At 39.0% G+C, this 23,771-nt stretch overlaps 1 protein-coding gene across 1 annotated transcript in view; it reads right to left on the bottom strand.

Moving 5' to 3' along the window:
• Positions 1–22,283, bottom strand: part of CDK5RAP2 (CDK5 regulatory subunit associated protein 2) — a gene marked incomplete at both ends in the record, with an annotated part of 66,766 nt that extends 44,483 nt beyond the window's left edge. The window contains 12 exons of the mRNA XM_008946938.1: positions 79–196; positions 965–1,139; positions 6,697–6,915; positions 8,742–8,834; positions 9,441–9,560; positions 9,991–10,044; positions 11,449–11,611; positions 13,622–13,773; positions 16,335–16,458; positions 16,728–16,804; positions 17,690–17,800; positions 22,216–22,283. Coding sequence (XP_008945186.1) covers positions 79–196; positions 965–1,139; positions 6,697–6,915; positions 8,742–8,834; positions 9,441–9,560; positions 9,991–10,044; positions 11,449–11,611; positions 13,622–13,773; positions 16,335–16,458; positions 16,728–16,804; positions 17,690–17,800; positions 22,216–22,283 — 1,474 coding nt within the window. The remainder of the gene's footprint in view (positions 1–78; positions 197–964; positions 1,140–6,696; positions 6,916–8,741; positions 8,835–9,440; positions 9,561–9,990; positions 10,045–11,448; positions 11,612–13,621; positions 13,774–16,334; positions 16,459–16,727; positions 16,805–17,689; positions 17,801–22,215) is intronic.
• Positions 22,284–23,771: the final 1,488 nt, after the last annotated feature.

The raw sequence follows: 23,771 nt of genomic DNA, 5'->3' as shown, positions 1-23,771 counted from the left end.
TTTCTATCTGCAAATAATCAGAGTTATGAAAAACTCACCTCCAGCTCTCTGACTATGCTGATGATGGACTGTTGAGACTGTGCAGCACATTTTTCCTTTACTAAGCCTTCATTTTTCAATTCAAGTTCCTCATTGGCTCTCAGAAGGTTCTTGTACTTATTCAGGAGCTCTTGCAATTCTGCATCCTTTTCTTTAACTGTTCCATCAAGTTTCTAACAAAAGAAAACAAGGAGTTTTACAGATTTACTCTAGTTTTATATTGCAACACAGACAAAGAAAATTCAGGAGAATATCCAAGGATGATCTGGTACATATCCTTTAGACACTTTGCATAAGAAAAGATCAATTTAACATAATAGAAGAAAAGAAAAGATTGAACAGAACCTCTCCCTATTTATCCAGTCTTTTAAGTATTAGAAAATAAGCCAAGGCATGCACCTTGGTCTCCAGGTATACAGCAAACTCAACTACTCCTCTTTGCCTTGCTGGTTAAGTATCATCAGTACTTTCCAGAGTTGTACCACCAGCTGGAAAAAAAAAAATTAGCAGTGGTCCATTAAGATTCAGGCAGCTCCCTTCTCACAGACATCACTTTGAATAGGCTCCAAAAAGGAAGACAGAATATTTCATATCTATACCTATCCTCAGCTTCTAGTTTCTGCACAATAAACTGAAAAACTTAGGCACTTCTGAGCTTTTGAAGTGTCTTACTGCAAGTGAAAATTTTACATAAGTATTAGTACAGCTTTCTTCCTCCTTTATCCACACACTTCATAAATCCTAACAAGAGATCTTGTTGAATGCCACACACTCCATAGCTGTGTCTGTTCTGCCAATACACTACTATGAAAAGTGAAGAATTATCATCAAAATCAACAGTAATCCCAAATAAATTTTATTTTTCTAATTCTTCATACAAAAATCAAATTATCACTTTCCATTTTTCATTTCAACTGCAATCTACCTACCTGAAGCAGCAGATCCTTTTGACTGACATCACCTGTTAGCTGGTTGATCACTAGTTCTTGGCTCTGTAACCTCTGATTGCTTTCACTCAGAAGAACACTGTAATGATGTTCAACTGCTTTTTCTTTCTCAGTCATTTCCCCATGTAATTTCTCTAGTTGATTTCTAAGGTCCTACCAAAAAAAAAAAAACAAAGAATGTTTAGCAAATCAACTTCAAAAACATTTAAGCCTAACAACCAATTATTAGCTTAACTTTCCATTGCTTTAAATTACTCATATCACTAAACAGTCTGGAGAATGCATTTAAGCCAGTATCATTCTCTTGGCATCAATGAAGAGAATTAAAGAAAGAAAACTGTTAGATGCGATGTCAGAATTGTCTTCTAAGAATCTAGGTTCTTATTATTTAAATGCTTCCCATACAGAATGCCTGGCCTCCAAGGCTGTGGGGAATATCATGCAGGTAGATGTTTTCACTGTCAGAATGAACACACTCCTGAGTCAATTTACTCCTTGCCAGGGACAGAGGGAGCTGGTTACTGGTGATTCAGTTTGTCATTTGCTCTTTTTCTCATCACATCATGGAAATTCTTGCACTAACATCCTATTACCAGTTACTTCTGCATCAAACAAAAGGTCAGAAATGTGAAAATGTTTTCTTTTGACAAGAACACAGACTTCAAACGTCCAGTCGGGTCAGTCTCAGGATCAGAAGTTGTGGACAGAACCTGATCTAGTGGCTGTGTTCGTTACCTCCTGCAGCTCTGACGTTAGTTGCATCACCTCCACATCTTAGCTCCTCATCAGAGACACATATATTTCTTGAGCATTTTACTTCTAAACCACAATTTCTTTCAATAGCCTTATGCAGTAGGAAGTCCAAAGGGCTCAGAGACCCGTTAGGATCAACACAGACTATTGCAACACAAACAGCACTAACTCCTAGTTTGCAGGTCACACACACCAACTACAGCTCTCTGCATCCCTACAGATCCCTCTCCACTTCACTTGAAAATCCACCATCTGAGAATGTAGCTCTCTCTGGGGTTTCTAAGTCTGACCACATGACAAAGCCTTGGGTTCCAAGCAGGAATATCAAACGATTTCTATTTTGAGACAATCACTAAAACTGATGGAAATATATATGAAATTATTAGCATGTAATCAATAGTCTGTTCCCAGTTAGTGGAAAATATGCAATAGTACAGAGCAGAAGAAAAATCCATAATGTTTCTTCTCTATCCTTCCAACCTCACTCCCACCAGCACCATTTATGTCACCTCATACTCTTACACTGATTTGTTGGAAGTTTCAGCACTGCCAATTAAAGGCATAGCCAGCCTCATTTTGTGAACTTTTACTGCACAAGAAGATTTAGAGCATTTACTGCATGGACTGCATGGAAAAAGAGAGGTAGAAACTTGTAACAAAGGAGCTATTCTCTGAAATTAAACAATTAAAATGTACAGAAGACTTCTATCTGAACTTCTCTTCAGCCACAAAGAACTAGGTAACACAGGCTACATCTTAAAATAAATGTTCTCGATTTATTCCCAAAAAGGGCCCATTTTATGAAGTATCATAAGCCCTTTAAATAGTTTGCACATATGGTAGTCACCTATAAACTTTACATTTACCTCCACTGGGATTTAGAATTCAATAGTTGTTTCTTATTCCAAGTACAAAGAAATAGTACTAGTGACACTTTAATTGCACTCTCTTTACAAACTGTTTTATGTCCTTTTCTTGACTTAATTACCTTGCTCCATACAGGTTCACATCAAATCCTTAACATCATTTTACTGCTTCAGTGTTTTACTTCTGTTTATTTTGCACATTAAACACAAATTGTCATTTACAATGCCTCTTGGTTTACTCAATTTTAGCTTCATTACCAAAATTCAGGTAAGAAATCCCTAACAGCTCCCCAAAAAACTCTAATGTTCTCCCATTTCAAAGAATGATTAAGCTTAGACCTTCAGTTCTGCAAACAAAAATCATTTTTTCAGGACCAAAACAAGTACCTGCTTGACTAAGAGAAGTGAAGAACTGTAGAATCAGACCCAAGCTTTGTCTATACCCACAAAGTCTCAAATACATTTTTATTTCTTATTAACTACAAATATAAACTGCAATGTAGTGCAGCTCTTTTGGAAGCAGTGTAAGGTTTGGGAACTGCAAAGTCTTTCAGCTTCAAGCTACAGAACTCAAGTAGGTCACATTAAGCCTATTCTTATACAACACATGAATTGGAAGCAAAGGATCAATTGCAATGTTATGATTTTCACTGCAATGCAAAGTTCACTCCTTGGCTTTCTATTTTTATAATTTTTTTATATATTATAACAGTTCTGAGGGGCTTTTAGTGAATACATTATCCATTAGGTAACTAAATGTCAAAGGAACATTTTTAACCCACCCTATAACTTCAAGTGACCAATACTCTGTGATGTCTCTTTATGGAAACCATAAATGGCTTTAAGATCACAGAAATGCAGACAGAAGAAATGTTGCTGCAATGACAGCACTACACCCCCTCTTATCTAATCTCAATCATCTTCAGGTATAGCCCTTGTCAGGTACAGAAACTATGCTTCTGTCTTTAAAGCAGCACAAAAATTATAGCTGTGGTTTATGGAAAGAGGGGGACTGACAAGGCAAAAAGCTGCAGAAAAAATGAAAAAAATTGCAAGAGATGTGCAATTTCCAGATATTTTGCCTCTACTATTTCTGCCCCCAGAGTTCCCTAAACAAGCTAGAGCTGAGACTGGAAATTATCTTCTTTGCATGAGCTAGAATTCTGTAACACTCAAACCCCTCCATTGCTAGAGCAGGTTGTTAAACTCATCGACCACTCTGATTGTCTGGCACAAAAATCTGCTTTCTATACATTGAGCTGCAAGAATATAGAGCCTACAGTTCTCAGAGCCTAAACTTTGCAATTCCCTCTGCCAACCTTTTTCCCAAGAGACTTTCCTACGATTAATGGTAGTGGAACTAAGAAAAATAAATGTGGAACACTAAAATGTAGAAGACTGGAGCAGATGCATCCCCCTCCTTGTCAGATGGAAAACAGGTTGGTGAATAATGAAGTTGTGAAGCTCCAAAACCTCCCCTTCAGGCTAAACTACAGGTATAAGACTAAATAATAATTCTGCCTAACGAGTTATTCTGCATTTCCCCAACCAACTGATCAAATATGAATACCTAGTAATTACACTCCAATTGACTACATTTAGGCCTAGAGAGAGAATGGATGCTTAAAGTGTTTAATCATGTAAATTTGAATAAACTCTTCGACCAAGAAGCACTGAACCTGTTATAGGCACAGTAACGTGGTGGACATAAGCAATATTCAGGATGAGTTAATGTTTATTCCTCATCAACTGTAGGTAAGAATTATATGCCCAATGTTTTGTTTCATAGAGCTTAAAGTGGTGCTGAACTACTGACTGCTTAACAGCAGCTTCTGGACAGCACAGAGGAGTTTTTTCAGTAAAGCTGACCTAGTAAAAGCTAGGACACCAATCCACCCTGAGGCAGGGACACTGTTCACAAACACCTACACACTGCTCCAGAAGACTCCTCATACTGGGCAGTCTGGGATTTGGATGATCAGCTCACATGTACCAGTCTTAACAGAGCTTAACCTTCTTCTATTCCAGGGCAGTAATGCCCAAATCATCTCTTGACAAATTGAGTTTACAAGAGGGCAGAAGTACTTTTTCTGGATCAGTAAGGTGTTTGGCTTGGGGTTTGTTTGCTTGTTTTAAACTAGATATATGCAAAGATTTGGATTACCCCAATTGCAGTGTACAAAAACCCATTGAAAATTTCCCTGTGAGTGAAGAGCTGAAACAGTTCATTACAGATGTTCAGTGCTTTTTCTACAGCTTATGTACATTCTCACTCATTTTATTTTAACAAAATAGAAACACTGATATATAGGTGTCTTGGAGTATAAATAGAAATTTTAAGGTTGCCTCATAAACAGCTCACATCAGATCATTGAAGTGGTTTTCCATTTGTCAAAGAGCAAAATATCACAGCATATTCCTTCCCTCCCACATATCTACTACTTAATGGGCAACATTTCACAGGCAATGTTGCTGTATCCAAATGCACTAGCAACTTGGAAATTGAAGCAGCTGTTCTGCAAGGAGTAGGAAATAGGTTAGGGATATAATTTTTATAAGACTGCTCATCTTTTGTATGCCTTCCCCAAGGAGCTAGTCATTTACATGAAAAACTTGGACATAATGGAGTCAAATAGGCTTCTACAGCACAAGTAACTTTGAATCCCCTGGCAACTCCCTGCTCAGCCCTATTTTTCCTGTCTTTCCTATACAGAGTTATATTCTAGCTCCCCTGAAAGATGAAAAAAGTTCTGAATAGAGAAGACGGTTAAATATAAAATATTAAATCAATAAAATATGTTCTTTGTGGCTGTTTTACTGACAGGAGCGATCTGTTCTCTCTCTCCTTAACCTCAACACCCTGAAGAAATTTCAAAGCACACCAAAGATAGAGACTTTGTGACAGCAGCCTAACCACAGTTGACAATCAACCAAAAATGCAAGTTAAATTGAGGGCAGGAGAGAGGGAGAACAACTTGTTTGTAGGCAAAGAGAACCATCTACTGGTTTTAAGTGATAATGCAGGTACAAAAATGTCTTATCTATACCTGCTTTATTAAGGTTTTTATTTAATAACTGAACCAAAACATCCACTGGAGGAAGACAAGCTCATTTAATCTTGCATGTGATTTAATATTGCAGGATACTAATCCCCAACTGAAGGGGACCAGACACTGCACACAGGCAGGAATCTACTCGTTAGGAAATGCTGCCCTAATGGAAGCAGTGGTGAGAAGACTTTAGAAAAATCCACATGATAAGACCCAGGTTACAAGTATGTTTTCTGTCAAACACTGAGCAGAAGCTGCATCCTTTTTTCAAAGGAAGAGAAGAATCCTGGTAAGTCACTCTGTTGCATGAGCTGCTTGTGCTGGAAGCAGAAGTTTTTTATCTAAGTGCCTACAGCAAGGTAAAAAAAACCCTGAATATGAGGCAAAGCTAATGAACAGACACAGCACATCATTTTTATGTTAAGTTGTGATCAACTAATCCTCTGCTTTGGGAAATTTCCAAGCACAAATTAGTAAATATACAGCTTTTACAGTGACCCTGCTATGATAGCCAAACAATCTGAAGGTTTTGACTTTTTTTTTTTTGGTTGGTTTTTGAAACAGGTTAGGACAACTGGCTACTTACTCCTGTTCTGCATTAGAACTTGGAAGAACATAAATTTAAGGAGTGTAATTTAAGATAACACAAACATGAAACAAGACAAATACAGCAGAAATATAAAACATACATTCTTGTGCATGTTCAGATTCTCAAGAAATCTGAACATCAAGATTCAAAACACATCAAGAAAACTGCAACCAATAGTAACCATTTACCACTTTTAAGGCTAATGATTTTTTTCTAGGACCTAAGACTATCAAAATGATGCTTATTTTAAAACATTTTTCTGTGTAGACTAGATGCCAGAATTTTCCTTCATTTCCATGGCCACATTCTTTTGAACACTGGCTTTTAGGCAAATGCCCACCTTTCCAAAAACTATTCCAATTAGAAAAAAATACATTTCTTAGAAAAAGACATGCTAGAAGTGCTAAATTATTTTAAAACTTTATGAAATAAAGGAAAAAAGTGATAATAACATTAATGGTTTTGTCACTTCTGCTCTTCTGTAGTTGTGCTTCATCCAGCTCCTTCTCCATTTTCTCCCTTTCTAAATTCAAATCATTCAGCTCTTGATCAGTCCTTTTAATCCTCCTTTGTAGCTTTCTGTTCTCAGCATCCTTTGTAAGGTTTTCTGAACGCAGCTCTGCCAAGAGGGTCTCTTTTTCCATCAGGAGAGCCTGATAATCCTCAGCACCCTGAAACACAATGCAGTATTCAGGTTTTAGAAGGGTATGTGGTAGAGACTGGAAGACTTCACTCCTGTTGCATCCACACCCACTCTAGTCCACCTCTTTCCAGTGCTGCAAAACTGTGGTGCAAAAGTCACAGGGAAATGGCAGGTACACAACAGGGAAAACACTGCACTGAATATTTTCTCAGCTAATGCAGCACAGCTTTAATGGCACCCAGTGCAGGATAACTAACAGATAAAGGTTGCCCTGCAAAGGAGTCCACAGTGCAAGTGGGACCATATTATTACTATTGGTTCCCAAAGCTCTTATTACACAAGCTTTCTACTTTTGGGTCAGTTTGAATCCAGTCTAGGGTAACTAGCTTCCAAGTCAGCTTATTTTTCATGTGAAAGAGCAAGTCTGATTTGTGTTCTTCCCCATCACATGCTGTTACAACTGGCCTCAAACGTTCACAACCCACGATGACAGGAGTAGTGGGCTATACACCATGGTCTACTCACAGAGAGCTGCCTTCAACTCAAGTTTGTAGCTAAGTAGCAGAGTATTGAGAAGGGCTTGCTCTGTCACCCACCATGCAATATGGATTCTGTGGACAGGAGGGATTAGTTGCACATTTTTTAAACCTAGAACTTTTCAAAAATAATCAAGCTTTAAAAGATTACAAAGTCAAAATTAGAGTAATATTTCAAAGCAGGACTGCCATGGTATGAAAAAGCAAACATAAGCTATAGATTCACACACAGGCCAAAAGGAGCTGAAGAAGAGCAGGATATACTTTGATCAATAGAAAAGACAAAAATTTGGGCTTAAATTCAATACACTGCTTTTGAAGAAATGTAGGTGCTCTGTGAGAACTAAACATGATTACTCCACTAGACTCTGAAATCACAAAGCAGTACACTCAGTCACTTCAGGGGTACTTCAGAGGCAAACCTCTCAACCTCTTCCACTCCTGCTGAGCGACGAGATCCCGTGGATGAACAAACATCACAAAGGAAGATTCATCACTGCCTCTAATCACTCTTAGTCAGCTTTACCAGACTTCATTTTAGGTAAGTTTAAAGACATTAAAAGAGATATTGTTTCTTCACTGTGAGGGTGGTAAGATATTGACATTGTTCAAGGCCAGGCTAGATGGGCTTTGAGCAACCTGTCCCTCCCCATGGCAGGGGGGTTGGAACTAGATGGTCTCTAAAGGTCCTTTCCAACCCAAACTATTCTATGTTGTCTCCTTTGATATCAAGTTCTTACTTTATCCCATTTTACATTTTAAGAGCTTTATAATACATAAATCACCATCATAAAGTCCCTTCTCCACACACGACAGGATTACTAAATCCCATTTCCACAAATAACATTCCACTGTTTCATAAACAGTGGTTTCACATTTATTATATAAATAAATCCAAACAAGTGTCTCATACCCAGTTCAACACAAGGAATGTGCTGCTACCACACTTTTGGAAGAAAACCCAAAACATTCTTTGGTCAACAAAGAACACTCAATATCACCTCAGCTCCACAACTATTTGTGTCTTTATTTTTAACTCCTTTTGCTTTTACTCATTTCTCCCTTAATTCTCAGTTGTTAGAAGAAAAAGGTTCAAAAACCAAGATAAGTAATCTGACATTTTAGCACACTCTCATTTAAATAATTTGATTTGGGAAATTTTTTCAAACTAAGAAAATTTAAACATTTTTAAACAATTTTTTAAACCCATTTCCATTCCTCTGCTTTCAAAGATACAAAGCACCACCTGCTGTGTGGAGTTATGGAGAAGGGAGGAGCAGGGATGGGGAAAGCCACACATTAATTGCTTGCTCCTTACCTTAAATTTTTGGATTTGTGCTTTGTGAGTTGCCTCTCTTGCCTTGGCCAATGAAGCATTTAGATCTTCAATTTCAGAACCAAGCTCCTCATTCTTTAAGCAAAGTAAAACGAACACTATGTAGAAAGAGTTATTTCCAAGGGATGGTAATTCAGTAATAGCTATACCCATCTCATTATCCATTCATCCAACTAGACAACACAAATACTTTAAAGAACAAAACCACCAAATACCTCATAATAAATCTTGGATAAATTCTTGTTCTTATACAACACTCACTAGATTCCCTATCATTCAAGTTAAACACTTGCCATTCTTCCACACCATCTGAGTTTCAGCTGATGTTGACTTCTCCTACTTTAGCCGTCTTTATGATGGCTCCACTTACTCAACAACATAAAATACTTCCCATACCTTTTAAGTGGAGCTCAGAACTGACAACAATCAGTGGGCAACTGAAAACATTTTTTTCCTCAAAGTTCTTAGGGGAGAAATTATGAGTTATGTATCTTTTTCCTCTCTCCCCCAGTCTAAGACCCAAAAATTCTGGATAAACAGAACTACTTACAGATGCAACAGCAATGATTAAGGACCCTTTAGAAGCCTCCTAATGGTTACAGTGAGATCAGTCAACTCCTGCCACACACATTCCCCTCCCAATGACAGTTCAACAAACCAGCAAGATGACAATCATCATACCTCTTTTTCCTTTGCTTTTAATGCAACAGTTAGCCCTTGAATGGTTTTATCCCTTTTCAAACCATTCTTCTTTTCAATAGCAAGCTCATTTTCTCTCTCTTGTAGCTCTTCTTGAAGTAACTAAATTAGATTATGTGAAAGTTGCATTAACTTCCCACTAAGAGATACAGTAGCTGCACATTAATAAGTACATTCTCTCAGAGTTCTTGTATCTTATTACTCAGATTACTAACATAAAATATAGTCCCAAAATGAAAGCTATCACCTTAAAGATGTGCCTGGAATATAGTATGAGAAGCCTAAACTCATGGGCTGGCCCCAAGTATCAGCTTCACTATTTATTTGATGAGCATGCCTACCAGCTTTACTGAAAACTGCTTCAAAACCAAGGTGAGCCTTCCTGTCATCTAGCATCAAAGATAATTCACCAGAGGACTTGCTTTGCTTCCTTTTGAGTCACAGCCTCTCTGTATCTATGAATGTATAGTAGAAGAGATTCCAACAGGCACCCTAAGTGCTCAAGGAAACAAAAAAAAAACCTGGAACTTACCTGGATTTTTTTTTCAAAGGAACTTCTCTCATTTTTAAGCTCCATTCTAATAGCCTATAAGGATGAAACCATTGTTACAATCAAGTAAATTCATTGTAAACACAAATGTAACTCATTAAGCATTAAAATGAAGGAAAATCAGATTTAAAACCTTGGAGGACAAGTCGAGGGTGAGGGACAGATGACCCTAACAACTTAGTATCCCCCTTTAGGCAGAAATAGATTGAGTCGGTTGCTTCTTGGAAGTCTCCAAATCTACCTGGGCACAGCATGAGTCTGTACAAATTAAAAACAAAGAAAAAAAACACCCACACGTTTTCTCCCCTGAGCCAGGACAACCCTACTTGCCAAGTGAATAAAAATGCATTTTTATGTGACATTTATCTATGTCAAAGAGATGCTTTTATCATGCAAGATTTTAATTAACACTTTTCCTTGGGGACGTTACAGAATTTGTTTTTAGAGATGATGACTTTAAAAAAGAGTTGTGCAAAAGTATTTGGATTTTTTTCTCTCCAATACTGCATCCCCAAAAAAATCACACAGTCTGTGCCCTCCTATGAAATGATTCAAGATGACCCTGTTGCCACCTTGACACAGAAACACTCTAATGAAAGCAGGGCAGTTTTTCCTGACACATTGATTTAGTTGCAAGAAGCCCCAGAACGGAAAACTTTTCATTCCACTGATCAGTTTGATCACAGAAGATTCTCCTGCCTGTTCCTGACATAAACAAGAAAGTGTGTAGGTACTGATCAATATTAAGTTCCAAAACAAAAGGAAAAAAAAAAAAAAATGTCAGAAGCATGACAGCTTCCACAATTACTGTCTTAACTCTGACAGCTTTAATTTATTGTTTGAATAATCAAGGAGAAAAAAATAGACAAGCCTGAAGACCTGTTCCTATATTTCAGCTTTCAGGATATCAGTCTGCCTGTTTAAACACCAAGTGAAATAAAAGACAGACTCTTAGCACATTTTGTAAGCTAAAGGCCAGACTTTCACTTTATTTCATGAGGTTTTTCATGCCTGCCTCCCTTACCACAACTTTTTCTCCAGACCATAACAGTAGAGGTACTTCCCAGAAATAAACTCTCAAGTCACATTAACTTCTCTACAAGTTATGTCATCTCTTGAGGGATCTATTAACATTGAGCATTTTTTAGATATAGTGTAGTAAAGCAATTGCACAGGATTGATAATACAGGCATAAAGTGAATTGGAAACATGACCCCTCAATGAATGAATGGTGAGCATGGATAATAAGGGTAAATATTGACCATGAAACCACAGCCTAACCAATGACTGTTAAGGAAATGGAGAAGGGAAGGAGGGAATAACTGTGGAGAAGAATATTTTTACAAATTGGCTTAAGTCACTCATACTGTCATGCACAAAACCTTTACAGTCCTACACCACATGAGATTTATAACATGACTGTTGAGTCAGGTTCCTCACCTCTATCTCACTATCTTTTTCATGCCTCAAAGCAATGGTAAGTTCTCTGATTTTTTCTGCTGGTAAGTTCCCATCATAAGATCCACTCTGAGATCTTTCCTCTTGAAGGTGTTGAATTACAGCTTCTTTACTTTTCAATGACAGATTCAGTTGCTCTATGAGTCTAAAATTATAAAATTTTTAATATTAATCTTGCATCTTCTACCACAAACTCTCCAGTCATTGCAGTAAATTTGCAGACAACCTTCCTAGCTCAAGAATCCAACCAATACTTGCAAAACTTGGGGAAGTACTTTCACAACCCCTTCTCCCTAGAGAGAAACCAGAAAAGGTGCCATAACTTTAAAGCAAGCAAACAGGTTGAGCTATCTGCACCATGCTCATTTCTATTTCCTTCCAGTACCATTTCAAATGCCAACACTTAAGCATCAATATTTTAGTTACATTGTCCTTTACAGTACACTCAAAAAGTTATCAAACTATTCCACCTCTTAGCACACACAACACTGCATCCTTACGTGCCACCACCAAGTGTCTCTCGAGCACCTAACTTCATCCACACGTGTGCCTCAGCTGGCTCTCATTCCACATTTGCAAAAGAAGAAAGTTAGTGCTGACTTCTTTGGTCAACACACATCTCGACACTTCCAGCACTCCCACTCATAAAAGCAACAATGCTTGAGTTTCCTGACAGCTGTAAGGGTTAGATGTGAAAACTTTCTGGTGTAAGATGCCAGCTGTGATTCTCTTAGTATTTTGTAGCCCAGAGGGTGAAAGAGTCATTTTAACATGATATGAATTCTAGATGCACTACTCCCAAATAAGTGTAAAGCACTGCACATGAATGTTTGATCCACTTCAAGAAGTCAAATATTCTTGTTTATCCATCAGCACTGTGTTTTTCTGGTCCTGTAAATACTTACACTGATCTACCAGCATGTAATTATAGAAGATTCTGCTAACACTGGATCACAAGAGGGCAGGAAGTAGAGAGGAGAGAGGGGAAAAAGAAAATAAAAAGACATTCATCATGCTCCACACAGCCTTCACTTCAGTGATCCAACTCTGACAATTTGTTTCCACACTTCAAGGACCATTTTCACACAAGCTGGCAGATGAAATACCTCTGAAAAGAACTGGTTTTAGAACTCCTTCCCAGCTCAAGTCACTCAGGAGAGCAACTGTGTTCATACAGAAGACAAACAGAGAAGGAAAGATGGGAAAGGAGGAAGATAACTTGAAAGTGAGGTTGTGCTTGCTGTCATGGCACATAAGGTGCAGCATCAAAACTTACTGGAACAGTTTCATAACTTTACGTCACTGTAGATTTCAGTTTTGCATTTTTCAGCCTACATGCTTTTACAAAAACTGTCTGGAAAACCCCACAAACCTTGCTTTGGTCCTACAGTAATACAAACACATGAACAGAAAGCCCCAGGCCAACAAGTTTCTGTTACCTGGGCTGACCAATTATGCAGCTGCTCACAGAGCAGTTACCTGCAGGGTTCAGTCACAGGCACAAAGAGATACTCCAAAGTATAAGGAATCATAACAGTGTTTTGACCTCCACTCTGGGCTCACATCCCCAGACTAAGCAAGCTTTACTGCAAGGCTTGCCAGGCACATATTTCACCTTAATAATCTAAAAAAAAAAAATCCTCCAAATTATTGCAATTTGAGTTTGTAAGTTTTCCTCACCTGAAGTAATTAACAACTCACACACCCTTCCAACTACCTGCCAAACACAGGATGCTTCTCTATCCATGAGATTTACCAACCTCACATAAATCAGGCTGAAGAGTACATAAATGCCACAGAAACAAGTGAACACAAATGGTAGAGATGAATTCTACTCAGCAATGGTTCAAGAAAGCAGCAAGCAAGAGGTAAGCCAGCAGTTACACAGATGCTTTCAAGAAGGACGTGCTGATGTCACATGCATACTGATCCCTTTACACTTGCAGACAACTTTTAAAGATGATTTTGCTGTCGTGCAGGATGTAAACTGGTTGCTGTGCTGCTGCTTGTTTAATAGCTGAGGAGATAAGAGCCAGTAACACTCATTTACCCGAGGGCAGGATCAAACGATTCAAACCCGTATCCATTTCAGCTCCTCACACTTTCACAGGAAAGCATCCCAGCAGCTCCAAACATCCCCAGCAAGAGTTCTGACCTGTCTCTCTCAGCTCCTGGCATCATACCCACGTCCTTCACAGGGGCATTCATAATTGAAGAAAGCTTCTGCTCAGCAGCTATTCTCAGAGCTTTCTCCTTCTCTGACATTGCAATGGCTTTTCCCTCATCTTCCTGGGCAGCTTTAAGATCCTGTAATTAAAACACACAATCCCCATGCCTATAAGAACAAAATTAACAGAATTCCTCACATGTTGAAGTTTCCTCCTGCAAACATATGTTGGTATCTTTAATTTAGCAACTTCTAGGAAGTAGCTCAGGCACTTTGCAAACACTTCTGAACTCTGTGTCTGCATTTTCAAGATTAATCCATTTTCTGTAGTACATCAGGAAGGGAAGTATATTTTAAAAAATAAGATAAATACCCTAACTGATAACAGAATGGGAAACAAAAGTGCCCCTATGATATGGCTTTAGATTTAGATTTAGTTATTATAATTTGTTTTTTTTCCCTACTGTCCTACCACTATCATAATAAACAGTTATACTTAAAAAAAGCCCTTTTTTATTTTAAAATAAATTTAATCAGAGATTAAATGAATAGTCACAGGCTTGCTGCAGCTATTTGGAACTCTTCCCAACATCATTTATAATATTTTGCAAGAACTCATGAAGTATGAACCAGACATTTTTCTCTTGAACAGTAATGGAAACAGAGATAACACCCAGAGATAACAGTCAGCTCCCTCTAGGAGAGGAAGTTGTGTCTCCCCAGCTCATGGGGATGGGGAACACCAAAAAACCCACACATCATTCACTACATAAAATTTGTTTCAGATCTTCATTTTTACATTGTAACCTTCCCTGGACTACTCGACTGAATTTTGCTTTCTGTGAAATAAAAGCCTCCTTGTAGCCTATCCAGTAATTCCCCTCTGTCCTTCAAGTCTATACTAAAAAGCTTATCTCTTTGGGGGAGGGGAAGGTCCCTCACCATTGGATTTCACCACCCCACTCAGCTCCTGAAAAGCTGTTCTGCCAGCATTCATCCTTCAATAAAAAACTGAAGGGAATCAGTCTTTCTTAGCATTACTTGGATCTCTGTAATTATGCAGAGCTACAAGAGCAAGTGGCTAACACCACTCTGCAGTGTTTACATTTGTAAGCACAATAAAACAATGTCAACAAGATCTCAGGCCACAGAAAGCACCATATCACCATGAGATGAGTATTTACCCTTCCCCCTGTCAGATCTGGGAAACATCAGCCTGACTGGCTGTTCTGGTACACATTAAGCAATTTAAGAACTTCTTTACCTGTCCAATAACAAAGAATGTTTTGAAAAACCCCAATTCCACTAAATGGAAGAAAAGGTTGTGGAGATTCCCCCCTCCTCCCTGAAGGAGCTCTCTGCTTTATGAATACTGCTAAATCATTCTGACAGAAAATACCATCAGGAGATTGCTAGCAACACCTTCTGTGACCAATTCATTCTTTAGGGATGGGAAAGCAAATACTGGAACATACCCACTGGTGCCATTTCTCTTTACTTACAGAAAGAGCACCAACACCTCACCCCCTCACAAACACAGCTACAAGCCCTACACCCCCAGATAAGTGTACACAGGCAATGATGCAAAACAATCAAGAGCCAATTTATTTCCAGAACCTGCCACAAGCATTTCCAGCACAGGCCATTCAATATCAAATTTGCTCTTTACAAGAACTTCTCCTTGCTTCTGAGGAAGCATGTCATCCATACAAAGATTTTTTTTTTTTTTAACATTGTTTACACTACACAAAGAGGAAAATGTGAAGCAATTCCCCTGTAAAGATATCAGCAATGGCTCAACAATAAATAAAGGAATAAACTGTCTCAACCAGACAGCAAGGAATTTAAAAAAGACATTGTTAAGAATAACCCTGTGGAACAGGAGAACATTATGTAAAAAGGTGATACAGTGACAGCAGAAGCCAACACTACTTGGCAGATAAAGATCCACCTAAGGCATGCAGGCAGAACAGAGGGAAGTCCCCACTGCTCACCCCCCCAGAAGCTGCCATAAGTAGGTGGCCTCTCTCAGCCTGTAATGAACACACAAGAGTGGAGATGTACAAAGTCACAGAACCTCAGCTCTGCTATACTGAGGCCCCTTATAAAGATGGGAAATGACAGCAGTGCTTACAGAGTGCTTTCAGCTATTTATGAAGCTGAGACCTTAGCAGTTAAGTGTTCAAAATCCAGCCCCTCTTCCTCTGAACAGAAGCTGTAGTTCTGAAAATGTGGCCTACTCACACTGGAATTCAGGAACTAAAGGTCTGTGCTGAAGGTACCTAAATACCACCACCAAGTCCAAATTTCCTAAGAAGCACTTCCTTCAAATTTGATATTTCAAGAGCAGCCAAAAATCACCCTCCCTTTCCTTTGGTGTGGTTTTTTTGTTTTGTTTTGTTTTTTTGGGTTTGTTGTTGTTGTTCTGGTTTGTTTTGGGGGGGTTTTTTTGTTTTTTGGTTTTTTTTTTTTTGTTGTTTGAGGGGGGGAATTTTCATTTGTTTGGGTTGTTTTTTTGTTTTGTTGGGTTGATTGTTTTTGTCTTTCCTTCTTTCCCCCATGGTTTTACAATAGCTGCTTTTTCAAGAAAGCTGGAACAATTTTGAAAATATAGGTAAGATCACAGTATCAAATCAGACAATAGTACAAAGCCTAACTAAATTCTAACTGAATTCTAATTCCTTCAGTTATGGCCACTCACCTCCTCCAAAACCTTTATTCTGCTGGTCAGCATTTCTTCCATTTCTTGCATCTTCTTTTGTGCCTCTTCTTTCACACGCTGGATTTCAGCCTCACCGCCCTGGGCCAAGCTTTCAACTGCCTTACTGAAAGACCATAACAGACAGAAATCCCACTGCAGATCAAAATGGGCAACACTGGCAGTGCAAGTGGTGGGTGGATTATGCACAAGCAAACATCCTCCCCTTTATCTGTACCTCCTTATCACTTTAAGGTTAAATACAAACATCTACACGGTATCACTGCTACCTGGAGAGACCAAACAAGCTTCTCTGATCCTCAGGATCTACTGGAAACCAGGCCTCTCTGAACTACTGAAGAACAGTAACAGAGGGAGAAATGCAGCAGTACTTACGAGGCTTTGATGAGCAGTTTCTCTCTCTCCTGCAGATCACGCTTCAGACTTTCTATCTCAACTTTCAGCTCAATGTTCTAGGAGAAAAGAATGAAAGCATCTGGAGAGAATTCATATGTCACTCCACCCAAAATTTATGGGCAATGTGTTGACCATTTTTTGCTTGGACCAGCAAACATAAGGTATTACTGGGCTATGAACAGCACAGAGACATTTTAGGGGTTTAAGGGCATCTTTTGCAAGGTTCAAGACTTTCAGAAATTTCAAAGGGCATAAAGAATGCTTCCTACCATCTGCAACTTCAAATAACAAGGATGCAAGATGCACCACCCCACCCAAATCCTTCTTCCAGCTTAAAAAGATACCACTTTCTTCTATAAACTGACACAGGAATCAAATAGATTTCCCAAATCCTGCACAAATACACATTCTTTCAATTTAGAGCAATAAAACTAGAAGCTATACACAACCCTAACACAACTTCATCTACACACTTCAAAGGAAGCAGCTTAGAGCTGGAGTGCTCAACCTCCAAGTAGTTGTACTGACACCTGATAACCCCAGGAATGAACAGAGGGGTCAACTGAAGAGAACTGCCCAATAGCAGAAAGCCAAATAACCACATTTCAAGTTCAGGAGAAGTCTCCTGCTGCTGCTCCCTATTCAGTGTATGATGTTAGTAGTACAATTACAAAAGATTCATCACCACTTACTAAAAATGTAACACCTCTTAAGTCTGTCCTGTAACTATGGACACTGACATATTTGAAACTCATTCTTCCACACTTTAGAACAGTCATTTTAATTTAGTTATTACTGAAAAGGATAAAGCCAGAATAAAATAATCTTACCAAAGTTTCCAACAATATAAGACTTGAAAATTACATAAAACAGGCAACCTCCCCACAGAACAAACCCTTCAGAAAGCTGTATAGTCCTACTAAATTATTCCAAATACATACAATTTTGTAGATTTCTTCAGTGGCACCATCAAATTTCTGCTGCATTCTCTCCTCCAGGAAGTATATACGAAGCTTCAGGTTGAAGTTTTCTTTTTTGAGATCAGTGATTTGCTGTGAAATAAGCGAGAAAAGGAGGAAATTATGTCACGTGTTTCAAACAAAGTAAAATAAAGAGTGAAAACTACTGTCAGTTGGTTTTGCACTCCTCAGTGCAAGACTAGAACTCAACCCACTGGACACAGTTAAACATGCACATGTGTAGGTGATACGTGTATTCAAAATGTCTAGTGTCAATAACAGCACTTGGCACCCAAGTTAGAAGGAAACATCCTTCCAAGGCAGTTCACCTGGGCAGCTGCAGATACCCCAAGCCCTTCAACAGCCTTCTGTCTTCTGCACCTTCAGCACATCTCACAGAACACTTTTCTCTCCCACTGCTCCACCCCAGCTGTAATATTTTATTTTCCCCCATCTGGATTCCACACCTGAACAAGAAATTATCCCACTCCAGCCTACCCCTTTGGAACCTCCTGGGGTTTGTTTTTCCATTCTGTTTTCATTTTAACAGAAACAGGCACACTGGTGCAAACAAACTTCATTTGTGTAAGATATTATCATTTAGCTTGTGGTTTTTAGCCCTGCAGAACTCTGAGACACTAACACTTAAGCAAATAGTTATAAAATAGTATTGTTTAAAAATTTGTAATACATGTTGTGCAGATAGTGCTCTTTATGTTCCTGCCTTAAGTATTAAAACATTGTCTGACCTTACACCAAAAGAATCCGAGAGGTTTTTTTAAATGTAAAAATATTAAGTAGCTCTTCCCTCTGTAAAACAGGATTTGAACAAAATATAAGACATGATGTTGAAGCACAAGTATTTTCTTCATAAAGCTTGGGACTATAGCCTTATTCATGGGAAGAAAAGCCACAAGCACACAAGGCACTCGAGCCCAATCAGACATCAATAAAACCTTTATCCATTCCCATATTTCTACTGCAATTCTTCAGGAAAAAAAAAGTTGCTTATGATTTTTAACCTTCCTAGTAGAAGCAGGAAGATAACTGATGGTGTCATTAAAGAAAGGAGTCTCCCTCTAAATTTTTTTTAAGAGACTAAGCATAAAACATTATTCAAATAAGTCTCATGTCCCCTGCCAGATGCTTTCAGCAAAAGGAAATCCAATATGTTACAGAGCTACTAATAAAATATTTATGTAGGCTTTTCAGAACAGCAAGTACCACTTGTAAAAATTATTAGCAATACAATCCTTAAAATATTTGGCTTGTGAAACCTAACATTATTTTCTGTAACTGCACTCAGAACCTGCATCTGCAAACAATTCTCCAGCTTAATAATCTCTGCCCAGCAAGATGTCTCCTCATTATTCACACAAGTAAATATCATCCAAGCAACTGAAAATATGCCTGACTACATAAACTTTGTGGCCCATTTGCACATCCTGTCCTCAGAAGGAGTGGCAATACATCTATTCAACTTTATCTTTGTTTCCCTATAATTCCTATCAGATGATTACAAATAGTAGTAGATATAAACTTGAACTATGCAAGCTGTAACTGCTGAAAGCATGATACCTACTGAACATAATGGGGTATCTGAGTAACCAGAATGACTCTTCTGGAACATTTAAATAGATGGAAGCATGAAGACAATGCAAATTTACTTCAAGTCACAGAGCCCAGTGCAGAATATTGCTCAAAACTGAAATCCTTATTCAGAGAAAGCAAAGAAATTAAAGGTTTAAGTGAAACAAGGCAGCAGAACTGTGCTAGATACTGCATGTCTTGCTGGCACGTTCAGTACCATGTCTTCAGTGAGAACAAACCTCACAGTGTTTTGTTTCTGGCTTGTGTTTCTTTTTTTTAAGCTATCAGTAGATCACTCCTAACAACCTCTGTTCGTTCCAAAAAAGTCCAAGTGCCAAAGACACTCTGAAATTGCATCAGTTGAACTTCCAGTCAGACTTCACACATTCAACACATTTCCCAGTCAAAAGGAAAAGACAGTTTCAAAAGAACCTTAATTCTACTGATGTATTTCAGTGGCAACAGGGTTGAAGCAAAGAGCTTGAGGGTACCATTTTCAAAAGGCAAACAAATCAGACTATGCAATTGTAAACCAAGAAGTGAAACAAATGTTGTCTCTGACATTCAGCTTCTCAGAGGAACCTTAATTGAGGCAGATTACAATTAAAAAGTTATAGCTTAATAAAAGATAATGTGTAAGATGTGAACAAATTCACAATAGGGGATTTTAACAGCAATCCTCTCCACTTATTGCATTTAAAAACTCACTCTTAATTCCTTTATACATTTTGATTTCTGTATTTAAAAAAGGAATGAAAGAAGAGAAATAAGAGACACTTACAGAAAAAGACAGGGTGATGCAGCACACTCTGCACAGCATACTGCACACCACAGACAGTGTGGGAGCAAATACCACTTGCCTACCTCAGTTCAGCTCCTTCCCAAGTGTGTGTACAGCCACCTTTGTGCCAAGTGGCATCTGTCAGCAGGGGCTGTGGTTTCAGTGCCACACAGCTCCTGCCAGCAGAGGCCCTTTTACACGACAGCAAAACTCAGGCACTACGTGGGTTTGGGGAGATAAGGAAAAAACAGAAATATTATTACTTACTTCCCTAACTTGATACCAATCACCCTTTCTATTCACAAACATCTAATAAGCCATGATGAGGTGCTCAATTAGAGATGCCTTTCACTTTGTCCCTGTAATCACATTTTCTATCACAAGGTGGCTCCCCCCCCATATGGCAAGAAAGTGGGACACACCATAAATACTGCAAAAATCTGCACCTCTAATGCCACCTGGCTCAGGTCTAAGTATAAAAGGATCTTTCCTACATGGATCCACCATCTAGCCCATTCAAGGGTCATTACATCCCTCCTGTTCTCTCCAAGCTGCAAGGCCAGGAGCCCACTCATTCCACTGCTTCCTTCTCATATCCTGTATAAACAAACACAGCCTCAAAGATCAACAAATTCAGGCAGTAATACATACACACATCAGGAACTTTATCTGGAGTTATCAGGAACTTTGTTTTAAAGTAGGCTAAAACAGCCTTAAAGATGTCAGTGAAAAAATGCATCTAAGCTCAGCTACTATTGGATGCTTGGTAAATAGGGAGCATCTTCTTTCTGCATCCTTTTACTTTCTCAAGTTCACACTTCAGCAACTGTAAAGACTCAAAACCAGAAGTTACAAAAACATCTCTGCTTTAAAGGGTGTTTGATGGGTTCTTCTTCCTTCACTTCAAGGGGTTTTTGAGCTTCATTATACTGTCAGTATCCAAAAAAGCCCATGAGGAGTTTTACAGCTCAGTTCATACCAGGAAGCTGGAGATCTGTGTGGAGACCCTTTCTCCTCCACATCACACAAAAACCAACTGATTTTTCCTCCCTTCTACAACTTTTTCCCCTGTGCAAATGAATACTGAAACTAATAAAGCAGTTGCAGAATGTATATTCTAGACTGAAGTCTTTGGCACACACCACAGTAAAAGATTTTGAGCACACACTAATGCCAAGGCAGCAACTTTCTACCCCAGTCAATAGACAAACACAAAAGATAAAGTGAAATAGATACAGACTGTAAAAACATCCTTCACCAAGGCTTTCCAAAACTTCCAAATTCTGAGCAAAGAGGATAGCTTCCTCCTCAGAGGGACAGGCAGCCACAAGAAGCAGAGTTCAGAAAAAGGCTCATTTCAAAGACAACAGCACAAAAGGTAGCAGCAGCTACAGAAACACAGGAAAACCCACCAGCACTGCAGCACACCCTGAACACAGCAAGCCACAGCCTTTATCTGCAGCAGGTATCTCAGAGGCTTCTGATGGCTCTTCCCTCTACAGTTTCTCCATGCAATCATAAAAGTTTTAAATTCTCCATCTCAAATTCTTTACAGGGGAGCTGTCCTACAACACAGATACACTCCAACCACACCATCATTCAGAGGTAGAAACAATTGGCTTATTCAATCTATCATTAGATCCAATGTTTTCCTTTATATTCTAATCTACAGAACTGTCACAATGATTCCAGACCTTTACAACAAACATTCCAAGCACACTTGCATATAACCATGAAGGTAAAAAGCATTATGCAGCAGTTGATAAAGAGCCAAATCCTGTACTAGTTGAAATAAAAATAAACTTGATGCTTCCCTGAAACTAATGAGTTGCAGACTTGCAAATCAAGTTCTTATGTTCTGGTGACTGCATGAACTTTTGAGCAGAGGGTGCCAACTTTTTTTTCACAACTTAAAAGCAGCAGTTGTCTAGTCTCAACAATAAATTTTTGCCTCTTTTTTTTGAAAGCAATACCCAAGAAATGGAGGCTCAAAGCACAGAAAGCCAGCTGGTCACACCTCCAACAGGTCTGCATTGACACTAACTGAGAACCTGACCCAGAGTCAATGCTTCATACATCAAGTCAGAAATATCTTGGCCACAAATCTGTCACTGAGTCACATTAAAAATCTGCTTACATTTTCATAGTCCTTCATGGTCCGAGCCCTTGTTGGTGAGACTGTATCTTCTGCCACATCTGGTAACACTATTTAAGAAGACAGAACAAGTTCAGACAGCAGAATCTCCAAAGCAGGCTTTGTTTTGGAAACAAAGGTCTACACTAATCTAAACATAATAAAAATATATCACCTTTTGCAAAGTGAGGGAGGCTGGGTTTTGCCCCTTGTTTACGTTACACATTAGTGCTACTAAGTGTTTAGTATCTAGATCCTGTTCTGAACACAGCCAGTAAGTTGTCTGTCACTCAGGCTCCCAGATTCCAACATCAACCATTTAAACCATGATGCACACTGAAATTAAGCTATGTGAGGTGCAACAAGTCCTCAGAGCAACTACAGAGGACTCCCATATTAGAATTAACTCCTATTCAACTATTGGAAAGGAGTTCAAATCTTACATTACCTGCTGCTCTCAGCACAGGCCTCCAGCTCAGACTCAGGGAAACCACAGGCAGAGGAAATGGTTATTATCTATGCTCCTGAATTAACATGCACTTAAACTTCTTTGTGCACATATATCCTCTAACAGCCACAACTAACAGGACTGCATAATTAATTTCCACTCAAATCTGTGAGAGCAGACCTTTATTCAGAATGATACTGTATAAAACACATAGCACTTAGATAACCCTAAATATAAAGAACGGGTAGCTGAAAACTCACCCTAACTCTCATGTTAACTATAAGAAAATATTTCATTTAAGTTACTTCCAAAATTTTTATGCAAAGAGCCATCTTGAAAATAACCCAAAGAACTCCAGCCAGGGGTTTTGAAAACTTGACATTCTAATTCATTTCACAAGAGAGCTTTCCAAGAGCTCCTGCAGAATACAGAAACATCACTTTGCAGTGTGGGAATGTTTCTTGTATTTGCTTCCTTTTGCAAGGAAATAGATCTTCCTGGCAAACCATCTAATTTGCCTTGAGTGCCCATTACCTGCTCCATCTATACAGTGAAGCTAGCCCAGTTACATTGCTGGACACATGCATGCATAAAGAGAAATCAAAAACATGCACCTCAAATTTACATACCAGAACATGGAACCGTTAACAACACAACGGGAAAGTTTCAAAAACAGCACTATTAAACCTTTTTACTCTAAAAATACGTGTTTCAAGCAAGGCTCCCACACCTGAAGATGAACACAGTTACACAGTCATCATATAGAGGAATACATTGAAGTACAGCTTCTGTGGGAACTAGACAGGAACGATGCTTAGTGCACTAACAGATAGAAGTGAAGCTACTGAATCTAGATGAGGTCTTTAGGCAGGAAGTAACTCGGGACAGCCGAGCTGGAACTGGAACCCTTAACGATAGGCAGCATGCAACTTCCCTAAAACTAAGGGGAACCCGAAAGGGCAGCACAGCCTCGCTGGGTGCCCGGAGCGCTTGGAACACACGGTGCCGCTGATCATCCCACGCGAGGGCCCCGGGCGAGGCAGCCGACGGCACTTACCGGCGGGAGAGACACCGCTCAGGGCTGTGCCCCCGGGGCGCGATCCGGCCTCAC

Source organism: Merops nubicus, unplaced genomic scaffold, assembly GCF_000691845.1.
Source record: "Merops nubicus isolate BGI_N331 unplaced genomic scaffold, ASM69184v1 scaffold24990, whole genome shotgun sequence".
NCBI lineage: Eukaryota > Metazoa > Chordata > Aves > Coraciiformes > Meropidae > Merops > Merops nubicus.
Note: the sequence above shows the minus strand (reverse complement) of the source record. Positions and strands in the feature narration are given on the sequence as shown.